The 10,946-nt window shown below is 53.2% G+C and overlaps 2 protein-coding genes across 2 annotated transcripts; both read right to left on the bottom strand.

The window, feature by feature from the left end:
• Window positions 1-2,295: 2,295 nt before the first annotated feature.
• P884DRAFT_269013 (uncharacterized protein) lies at window positions 2,296-8,007 on the bottom strand (the record flags this gene model as incomplete). Its single annotated transcript, XM_069442242.1, has 17 exons — window positions 2,296-3,220; window positions 3,277-3,360; window positions 3,419-3,612; window positions 3,666-4,152; window positions 4,208-4,285; window positions 4,316-4,387; window positions 4,444-4,555; window positions 4,618-4,962; window positions 5,014-5,176; window positions 5,259-5,562; window positions 5,623-6,124; window positions 6,179-6,216; window positions 6,275-6,470; window positions 6,532-6,560; window positions 6,628-7,216; window positions 7,299-7,743; window positions 7,801-8,007. 17 exons carry the CDS (start codon window positions 8,005-8,007, stop codon window positions 2,296-2,298), a joined length of 4,770 nt encoding a protein of 1,589 aa, XP_069298529.1.
• Window positions 8,008-8,845: 838 nt separating this feature from the next.
• On the bottom strand, window positions 8,846-9,207 carry P884DRAFT_258437 (uncharacterized protein). The gene has a single exon (XM_069441234.1). It carries the CDS (start codon window positions 9,197-9,199, stop codon window positions 9,002-9,004), a length of 198 nt encoding a protein of 65 aa, XP_069298528.1. The 5' UTR covers window positions 9,200-9,207; the 3' UTR covers window positions 8,846-9,001.
• Window positions 9,208-10,946: the final 1,739 nt, after the last annotated feature.

Here is a 10,946-nt window from a genome sequence, read left to right as displayed (position 1 = left end):
TTAACTAATATCTAGGTTATATAGATAGTATTATATTAAAGTACCTAGAAGACCTTTAGGTATATAGTACAAGGATTAACGACTTCTAGGTTCTAGTTAATATATATTATATACGACTAGACATCTAACTTCCTTAAGGATATAATGATAAGTCGGAAGATGTTAGATCAGTCTACTTTCTATATACTATAGGCGATAATATTATCCTTGTCTAGCTTAGGGACATCGGTTTCGAGATAGTAAAAGAGGTTATACGGCGCTAGTAATGACCGTAGTTAGCTATCCTATATTTCTAAATCATCCTTATTATTAAGGGTAGGAAGGGGTATAAAGGACCTCTTTTCTAGAAGGATAGGAGTACTATTATTAGAAATAGTTTATAGGTATTTTATAAAGATTATATCTTACTCTCTCTAATAGCGGTCGGCTACTTCCTATAAGGTAACTATCTATTATAGGAGGTCTTAGTAGTTAGTTTAGGTATTGTTTCTTCTAAGTTATTCCTCCTTTTATATATCTTATTACTAGAGTATCTCTACCTTATTATCTTCTTCTTCTTTGTCCCTAAGGATAGGGTTATCGAATAGAGCTAATAATATATTATAATTATTATATAGGTAATTACTAAAGAGTCTTTCCCTTAGAGTCTTGTTACCTTACCTATTTCTCTTAGACGGTAGATACCATTTACCCTCGGGTAGTAGGCCTATTCGTGTAAGGAAACGTCTTTAAGGGCTTATAGGTCTTATATTTGATGACTTCTATAGGTTAGAGTGGTTAGAATTGCTAAATCTTAATAGATTTGGTAGTTTCCTTGATAGAATTGCCGGTTCTGATAATTTCCTTGATAGAAGGAAGAAAATCTTGATAGAATCTTGACTCGGTTGTCGCTCTTGTAGATAGAAATGACCAGGACCTTCAGAATCTAGCTACCAAAGGCCGAAGTCTATGGATTTGAGCGATTAGCAGAGGTTCTAAAGAAGGAGAGTAATCCGCGAAGAAATGAGCAGCGGAAGGAAGCTTGATTTGAATTTGCTAATAGGTTTACTAGTTCTGTTGCCGTAATTCTGGCTAGCGATTGAACCGCTTTGGTTTTGGTGGTTTGGGTTAGAGGTAGCTATAGTCTAATGGATTCGAATGACTGTAGGAGCCTCTAGAGCCGAATAGTTATTATTATTGGGGTAGCTGTAGTTGAAAAGAAGAAGAAGCCAACTGTAGGAGCCTCTAGTAGAGGGCTTATAACCTCTTGTAGGTGGATGCGCGGATAGAACTGACGATCTTCGTATCTCTGCTAAGTTGGCGATGGTTCTGTAGGAAGAAGGACGGAGGCGTCCAGAGCCAACCTGTAGGAAGATGTGGGTGGCTGCAACCTCGGTAGGGCTGGAGCCCTGGTGGGCCCAGTCCACCACAAAGGGAGATGCATTGCAAAAGGGAGCTACCTAAATATATAAGGGGTACCCTGGTTCTGTGTATGTAGCGGACCCGAACGATACTGGTATCGCCAACGGCGCTAGAGATGAGGCTGGGCATGACCACCCGTTCGCTCGATTTCTCCCCGGATTCGGTTGGTGTATTTGACCCGCGACACACTGCTGAGGTCCTCCAAGGTCCTAATGCTGACCTCAATATCCACTTGCCGATCACGCACACTTCATTCTACGCCAATCATTTAGGTTCTCGTCCTGAAGCCTACGGACCTTGAGACCGCATCACAATCCCTGTAATCGACAGGATGTGCGTCGCGCAAAGGGTGCATCGACGTGTCGTTCATGACGCTCGATAAGCACCGAGACAGTCCTCACAAATCGGTGTCTCAAACTGCGGCTAGAATTGAAGTTGGCAAGTTCGCGTATTATAGGTTAAGTACTCAAGGTAATCACCTTAGCTACCACAGCGGAAAGGATGCAAATCGGATGCAAAGAGGTCAAAATCCCCTGGATACTTAGACGGCTATGCATTTCACCGTGCAAGGCTCGTTCCTTGACACCATCTTCATAAGAGCCTTCATTAATTATGGTTTCAATGTAATATTATATATCGGAATCAGCCTTCGTTTCGCCGGCTTTGAACCACAAACAATCACCGAAGCAAGGTTCTCTTCCAATATATTAAATACGTGTCATGGGGATACCAAAGTTTGATGATATATTAATCAAATTGATTCCTAAACGAGACCATAATCCAACCAACCGAAATTTACTCCATTCAAAATTAAAACCACTTACCTTATTCCTCCCTCTCTGATCCAAGACAGCCCTCTCTCTCCCACTCTTTTCTCATTCTCATAGTAATTAATTAGCCCCTCATACTCTGATACAGGCCCCTCAACATGCCATCCTCGTTCTGCAACAGCTCCTCCGGGTGGCCCGCCTCCACGATCCGGCCCTGCTCCAGCACGACGACGAGGTCGAAGTCGAAGATGTGCTCGAGCCGGTGGAGCACCTCGATGACGGTCTTGTCGCGGAGGTCGCGCGCGACAACCTCGCGCACCAGCATCTCCGTCTCGTGGTCCATGCTGCTCGTGAACTCGTCCATCAGCACGATCTGCGAGTCGCCCCGCTGGAAGAGCGCCCGCGCCAGGCAGAAGAGCTGCTGCTGCCCGACCGAGAGCCGCTCCTCCGGGTTGAGCGGGCTGTCCAGCGTCACCGGCACGTCCTCCCCGGCCTTCTTCTTCTTCTTCTTCTTCTCTTCCTCTTCCGAGAGGGTCTTGTTGCCTCTGTCTTTGTCTCTGGACTTCCCGTCCTTGTTCTTGTCCTTTTTCTTCGCCTTCTTGTCCGCGGGCAGCTCGACAATCTCGGTGGCGTCGGTGACTTCCGTAATTGACGAGGTGGAGGAACCCACAGCAATTTCGCGGTTGAAAGCGGAGGACGAAGGAGACCTGGGGAGAGAAGAAGAGGAGGAAGTGGAGGCGGAAGAGGAAGAGGAGGAGGCCGTGGGCTTGCGGGCGAAGAGCGTGTCCCAAATGCCGACCCTGCGCAGAAGGGACTCGATCAACGCGTCGGTCTCTTCGGGTGTGCGTGAGGAGTTGGCGGCCTCGTCCCACATGATCATGTTGGCGCGGATCGAGTCATGGATGAACAAGGACTTCTGGGGAAGGGTCATGATTCGCTTGCGCAGGGCGTCGCGAGAGATACGGCTGATGTCGATGCCGTCGATAATCACGGTGCCCGAGTTCAGTTCCAGACATCGTAGGAGAGTCGCCAGAAGCGAGGATTTTCCGCTACCAACCTGTTAGTTAGCAAGGTACCAGTGACACGATGGTTGTCCAGTCCTTACCTTCCGCTGCGGCCGCAAATGGCAACCTTTGTGCCAGGCGCGATGTACAAGCTGACGTCGTAGACGGCAGGGGGCAGGTGTGGGCTGTTGTGCTGATGTTAGTGTCGATCTCCGGCCTTTCTTCCTTTTGCGGGTGACAAACCTATATGAAGCCGAAACGTGCTGCAACTCGATTCCTCCGTTACGCGGCCAATTGGGATGGGGCGGCGGAAGTGCAAACTTTTCCTCGGGTTCTACGTCCTTGTTGAAGCGTCTGATACGGGCGACAGCACCGATAGACGTCTCAAGATTGGCCCAGAAGGTGATAAGGTACTTGAAGCTGGTACTGAGGGAGATCTGATCCGCGTCAGTATTGCTGTTGTCGACCAGTTGCGTGGTGGATCGCTTACCAAGTTAACCAACGCCAGGCCCAGGAAGCCCAAAGACGTCGAAGTTCGGAAGTTGACGGCCAGCGTAGTGACAAGAACTGCCAGAAGCGCGACCACAAAATCCAGGATCATCTTGAGCCACACCTGTACAGTGACCATCATGTAGTGGGCTCGCTGGGAGTAATTCAGTAGCTCCGAGTTGCGAGAGGAGAACTCGCTGGTGCGATCGAAGGCTCGGATCGAGACGATGCCTTGCAGAGTCTCCAACAGGAACGCCGACAGCGGGGCCTTGGCCTCGATATCCATCAGGCGGAGCTGCTTGGATGTCCGGAGGTAGAACTTTTGGATGACCCAGAGAACGACGATCAGACCTGGGATCGAGACAGACACGTATTTGGAGGAGATCATAACGATGACCGTCTCGGCAATGACGCCAAAGAAGGACGTTGTGGTGTTCACAAACGCCATCGGCAGCTCGTCATCAACCAGCATGATGTCCTGGATGAACCTGTGGGATAAAGGAATTAGCGGGGTATTGAGATTCCGACAGCCAAGGCATATACCTGTTCGCCAGCGTGTTGGATCCAACAGTGATGACATAGGAGATTGACGCCCTGACTGCGTCAGCAACTTCTGTTCGACTAAGGTAAGTTCATATTTCGGGCACTCACTTCATCAGCGTCTCCAGTTGTCCAAAGTACAATCTCAAGGACGACGAAGGGAGTAGGACATCAAAGAAGAACCTAAAAAGATCATATCAGTACGGTTCCAAGATCGGCTCCGCCGTGGGCTTGCTTACACGCAGATACCACCCAGGAGGGACACGCCACCGACGATAAGGCCAGTGAAGACTCCCATGTAGTATCCCAGTGCTTTCTGGTCGCCTTCGGCCCACATCTTGAGCCAAACAGCTGAGTACAATGTCAGTCAGCCTCTTCACGCTTGTTACACATTACAAATGATTGATACTTACTCTCAAACGATCTCTCACCAGCCAGGATGGCTGCCAGCACGAAGAACAACGAGATGCCCGCGATACCGCACGACTTGAGGAAGTAGCCATAAACGGCCCACTCGGAAGGGGCCCGGCTTGCGTCGTTCTCCTCCTTGTCGATAGGCGCGTTCTTGAGGACAACCTTGCCGTCGCTGGTAACCTCGACGGTGTCGGCCACGCTGGTTGCTGCCTTGGGAGCCGCGACGCGCGAGAGGATCGAGTCGTCGAGGGCACCGCTCCTGAGAAGTTCTTCGTACGTGCCTTGGTGTGCGATCATGCCGTTGTTGACGACCAGGACGGTGTCAAAACGGGGGAGGAACTGAGCTGCGGCGTGTTAGTGTGTGTGCGCGGAACGGCGAACAACAACGAGCCTACTTGAGTGGGTGACCAGGACAGCCGCGCAGTTGAGCTTGGCAAGCAATCCGTTCTCTGAGAAGACCGCGGAGAAAATGTGCGTCGCCGACTTCCTGTCCAGGCCACTGAAGATGTCGTCCATGAGAAGGAGCTCCGGCTTACTGTAGACGGCGCGCGCGAGAGCCTGCGGATGATTAGCCGGCAGCCCTAGAAAGATCGATGGCTGATGAACAAGCTTGTCTTGCTGCGTGACAGAAGGGACTTACCACACGACTCTTCTGCCCTCCGCTCAACGCTGAGCCGCCGCCTCGAACAGGAGTATCGTCTCCCTGAGCAAGACCGGTAATATCCTGGGCCAGAGCACACGCGTCGATCACTCTCTGATACCACTCTGGATCGAACGGGCACGGGCGGGAGCCGATGATGTTCTGCTTGAGGGTCTGGTCCAGCAACCAAGGCTCTTGGTCACAGAATGCGACCTTGAGTCCACGTCGCATCTGCCGGGTGCCCGAGATGTGCTCGATCTCTCCAAGAATGGCCTTGAGGAGCGTGGATTTTCCGGAACCAACTCTGCCCATTGTTAGCAGTGTTATTACGGAATGCGAAGAACATAACAAGAAGAGAACTCACGGTCCAATGACGGCTGTGAACGAGTTCGGCCGGATCGTCAATGACATGACGTACAGAGCAGGTGTGCTCTCTCTGCCCCTCCAGCAGAACGAGGCGTCCGAGATCTCAACGAGGTCAGCCATCGTGCTGAATCGGGGGCTGATGTCGGGAAGTCCCGGGCCCTGAGGAAAGACGGCGTGGAACTCCTCCGTAGTGACCCTGCACTCAGGTTTGAGCGTGAAGGAGCTAGCAGAGGAGTTCTCGGAGATGGCCAGGGTGCTGCTGCTGCGGGAGTCGACGACACGTTCCTCGTTGAGCAGATCCTGGACCCGTCCGAGGCACTTGAACATCGAGACGAAAGCGGGTGTTCCCTGTATCAAAAGGAACAGAGGGTCCAGAGAGATACGGAGCAGGGCCAAGGACGCAAAGAGGGTCTGGAAGGTGAGGGGGGTGCCGTGAGTCTTGCTGATGATGGCGAAGCCGCCAAACGCAACGAGGATGGATAGTTCGGTTGAAGCGGCGGCTGGAGTGCGTAAGCGCGGCCCTGCCCTTTATCCGGGATATAGGAAGAACTTACACAGAGTGATGATGATGGACAAGATTCGTCGAAAACGGCTACGACGTGTTAATTCCAAAATTCTCGGCAAAAGAAGCGACGTGAAACGTCACTTACCGGCCAAGGTTGACTTCAGTAAGTCGCAGATTCTGGAGATTCTGCATGTAGTCGGGTGATAGACCCAACATCTTGACCTCTTTGAAACCTGTTATCATGAACATGGTCGATTTCACCCGGCTCTCGGTCGCTGCTAGCCAAGCCAGCTGGCGCGGCCCCAAAGGCGCACTGCAGATTCCAGCAAGAACCATCATGACTAGGTAGGTGAGGTTGTGGTGAGTTTCACGCCTTGGCATTGAAAACGATCGTCGACTTACCGAGAGTGCAGAGGAGAGGCGCAAGGAAGCTAGGTAAAAGAAAACAACCAGTCAGCGTCAGAACTCACATGGCGTAATTACTCCCATGACACTTACGCAAGCTGAATCTTGCGGTACAACAGATACACGGCAACCGCAACGGTGACGAAACTTGCCCAGATATCATGGAGGATTCTGGCCCCTTCCATGATATGTTGCATGTCCACGTTGATGAGGGTAGCCGCTTTCCCGGAGTCGAGTGCGGCGAGGCGCAATTTGAGCAGTTTCCGGTAGCAAGAGTCGACCAACTGGCTCCGCATTTCCAGGGCCAGCTTGTTGCACGCGTGGGCGTACCAGGCGTTGAAGAGAGCCAGGAGCGTGTAGAGGGCTGCGAAAGCGCCAATCAAGGCGTAGCCGACGTCCATCCGCTGCTCGTAACCGCCGCCGCCGCCGCCCTGGACAAAGGTGATCATGCGCTCCAGCAGCATCGGCTGGGCGAGCGTGAGCGCCACGATGATTGCGCGCGGGAGGACAGGGACGAGAAACTTGTCCGGCATCGACTTGATGAGGGTCGTGAGGAGGGCAGCTTTGGCCGTCTTGTTGGGGTTCCGTGCCCACTGCGACCGGAAGCGCTCCCGCAGCAGCTCTGCCGATTCGTCGTCTCGGGGGCCGGTCAAGTCCGAGGGCACAAGGTAGCGAGTGTAGCCTGGCGAAGCCAAGTTTTAGTTTCCATCCGCGCCGTGATTGATCATTAAGGATATGATGCTCTGGAAGGGGGGTCGACAAACCGTTCCAAAGTGCCGATCCAAGCCAGAAGAACATGGAGCGGCCGTAGAAGCCAGCCATTTGCTCCTTGGTGTACTTCTCCTTGACTCCGGGGAAGACAAGATCATCCTTTCTTGCCGCCTCCGAAAAGGACAGAGCAATCTTGATGACCACGGCCACGGTTTCGATCGCGGCGAGTTGCTCGTGAGACGTGGTGCGCATCAGCCATAGCGTCCTGACTCGAGCGATATCGAACAGGAGCGTGAGCAGGAGGTACAGCTCGATGATGAAACTGGGCGCTGCGCGGTGGACGTGCTCAAAGTAGCTCAGGACGGAGAGGGGAATGACCACGACGAAATTCAGGGCCGCCGCGGCCAGAGTCAGTTTTGTCCTGGATGCCGTGGTGCCAGGAAGCGCCCACAGCATCAGAACAGCCAATCTCAGGAGGCCGAAGGAGATGATCAAGGACTGCACCGAGTTAGCGTCTGGCACGTAGGAGTCGGCCAGGGGATATCGCGCTCTCACCTGTTTCAACCATAACAGGGTTCCATTGGCGGTTTGCCTTGGCCGACCGAGGAGGAAAGCAACCTGAAGGGCTGCCGCGATGATCAGGAGCGCCGTGGGCAGGATGGACAGGATGGACTCCTCGAAGGCGAGAGTGAAGTCCAGCCCGCCCCGACAGGATGGCCCGGCCCAAGGGCCCCAGGCGATGTCGACGGCGACGCAGTCCATGTCTGCGCGCTCGGGTGAGGAGGAGGTCCGCCTGTTTTGCTTGTGTGTGTTGAACCTGTTGGCGATGAAGTGAGGATGAGGGTATCCAAGAGAGGAAGACGGACCGGTCCGGAGCAAGTGGGCAAGGTGATCAATGGGTTTGTTCCAAGTCGTCGGAGAAGGATGACATTGCTTAACCAAGCAACAGGTGAGTGGTGAGCCCCTTGTGGAGGAGAAGGAAGACAAGAGAGATGAGGAGAAGGAGAGGAGAAAGCTGATCGAAAGGGAAGGGATAAGCGGAAGGGGGGGGGGCGGGTCATCCTCAGCTTTCATGTACTGTACCTAGGTGTTTTCTTCTACGAGTCACCAGCGCGGTGATAAGCCGAGACTAGCCACCAGCTTAGGCTGATTGAGAGAGCGATGTGCTATCCGGAGATGTTCCTCGATGTAACGGTAGACTATGGGGATGCTGATAGTTGATGGTGGGAGGAGAAGAGCAATGCTTCCGAACTAGGTGATGCTATTTCTGTCTCACCATATGCGAAGAAGACCTCGGAGGGGCAGACAGGGAGCCAAGGAGGTGGAAGGCCACTCTTCTCAGCCGGGATCCATGTGGTGGAGGTCATTGGACACCGTGATGCAGACTCTGCTCCGTGGGTGTCAGTGGCGGAGAGTTATTCTCCGCACCCCAAGCCTTGAGGGGGACACACACCTCGACAGGTGTGGACGACGCGGTTGAGGCATGGGTGGCGGAGGCCGGGATTGAACTTCACCAAAACCACGCGATGGACAACCGGCAGTGCCGTACATAGTAGTATGTAGTACGTACGTACATACAGTATGCACGTGCGGCATTGACGAGCACCTTATTCTATGTTGGTCGCCCAAGACGAGTCGATGCACGGCAGCGGGCAGTTTGTGGACTTGTTTCAATGTCAGCCGCACAGGGCAATGTGCGACCGTAACGGTAAAGCGTGGGCTTTCCGGCTCTCAGCCAAGGCGTTGGGGCCCGGATTTAGCGAATCGAGGGTGGTGGGGTGACATGGTGGCATCGTGGCGGCGCGGATCTTGTGCGACTTGGAGAATTGAGTTGCGGCCGTGACTTTGGGTGGTCTCGTCGGGTGGAGGGTTGAATCGGGTGGAGGAGGTTGGTGTGATGCGCGATAAACGAAAACGACTTTGTGGGGGAGAGCAGAGCAGGGGTCGTTGGCATCGCGCAATCGGTACGGATGACAGAAGCACTGCGGTCAGATGGGGGTCGCCTCAAGCGCCGATCTTTTCGAAACTCGTTGCTTTCCACTCAGCAGCTGTGCACGCTGTGCAAGGGTTAAAAAGCTTGTTTTCTCCAGGGGGGCTCCGAATGGATGATAGCCGCGTTTCCCCACCCCCACACCTAAAAACAGAAGCGGCTTCCGCAAGGGCAGCAGTAAGCCTGGCCATTTGATCTATCCGACGCCTGTCAACAAGCTGCTGCGTGCAAGAAAGCTGGAGAACGGCCCGGTGGCTGAGCCCGCCCTTTCGAAGAGACGAGTCCCGTTCGAGTCATCATGGGAGGACAAAAGCATCGTACACGGAATAGTAAACATACCAAGGTAATTATCTTCCCCCGCGTTTTCCACGGAACAATCACCCGATCAAAAACCTACGGTGCATCATCGAAACAAGGCTAGCATTGATTTTTTATTTTTAGGCCGCACACTTTTTCCCCGAACATTTCGAGTTGCCAAGCTGGTCGGATGCTGTGCAACCCAACGGGCATCGGGTGCAGTACGTTGCTTGACGCTTCACTCCGGACTACGACGCGGATTGCCGTGGTTTGGTTTGGTTTGGTTTGGTTTGGTTTGGTTTCAAGTTCAATACCCGTTATTACACGTTCGACTAACCACGGAAGTGTCTACAATCGGATGCCCGCCGAACCCAAGAGGGAGGAAATAACGCGAATACGTCAAGAGCAATGCGGAAACTCGGTTGTTGGCGGTGCAGTCACCGGCAGCGGAAAATACGCTTCCGCGGCGGCAGAGACCGGCAAGTCGCGCTCAGCTTGTCCTAGTGTGGTGTGATGTTCTTGGAATCTGTTCGATGGTGTTGAGCGAGCTGCGCTTGTGCGATTCTTGGCCCGGCAAGTGCTGTTTTTTTAAGCTCACTGGTGGCGCAGCAGCACTGACTAACTACGTACACAGGTCTAGTGCAGTAGCGGACACACACAAAAGTACGCTTGGTACAGTACACTCCCTAAGGTACTACACCAGCAGAAACTGCGTGCCAGTTACAGACCCACGCGGTGGACTTTTTCTATCATATCCGCACCGCGGACTCGCCTTAGCTCCCGACGGCGCAGCGGCCTGAACCTTGTCATGCCTTGATCCACACAACTGCCCGACATCCCGGATGGCTCCGCCGTTGACCTGCCGTGAATCAAAAATAGTAGGCCCCGATTGCCGGCTCCTGTTCATCCAATGGCGTTCGAACGTTCGAGCAAGGCCGGCCGTGTACTCCGGCCCAGTTATCCTCCGACTCTCACGGCAAACTATCCTCGGACGACAACTCTCCTTGCAAAGTCGTCCGAGTGGCCGGTCGTCGAGAGGTAATACGGCTCGACTCATCCAATCATGGCAGATAGACCAGAGCGGCGGAGTCCAATATTGGAACCCTTCGCTTCAACACCATCGCATGCCATCCCGGGCTGTTCTCTACATCGCCTGTGATTCCAGCTCCTGGCCTGACCCCTGTCTTCTTCATGTAATTAATCCTTCGCCTGCGACGGGCTGCTTCCCCTCTTGGTCAGGAGCGGCTTGACGTCCACATCTCCTCCGAGCCTCAAGGTGAAGGCGAATTCTCGAGTCATCCCCCAAGGTCAACATCGTCCGTCCGGCCTATGATAAACCCAACGGCCTCCACCTCTGATCGACATCCTCCTACAACATCAATCAGACATCGACGCTCAGAGACATCACCTCACA

Source organism: Thermothelomyces heterothallicus, assembly GCF_042370625.1.
Source record: "Thermothelomyces heterothallicus CBS 202.75 unplaced genomic scaffold P884_scaffold_8, whole genome shotgun sequence".
Lineage (NCBI taxonomy): Eukaryota > Fungi > Ascomycota > Sordariomycetes > Sordariales > Chaetomiaceae > Thermothelomyces > Thermothelomyces heterothallicus.
Note: the sequence above shows the minus strand (reverse complement) of the source record. Positions and strands in the feature narration are given on the sequence as shown.

Bases quoted from the DNA above. Each gene is read 5' to 3' on its own strand.
- P884DRAFT_258437 (XM_069441234.1), bottom strand. From the start codon at position 9,199: ATGCCAACGACCCCTGCTCTGCTCTCCCCCACAAAGTCGTTTTCGTTT.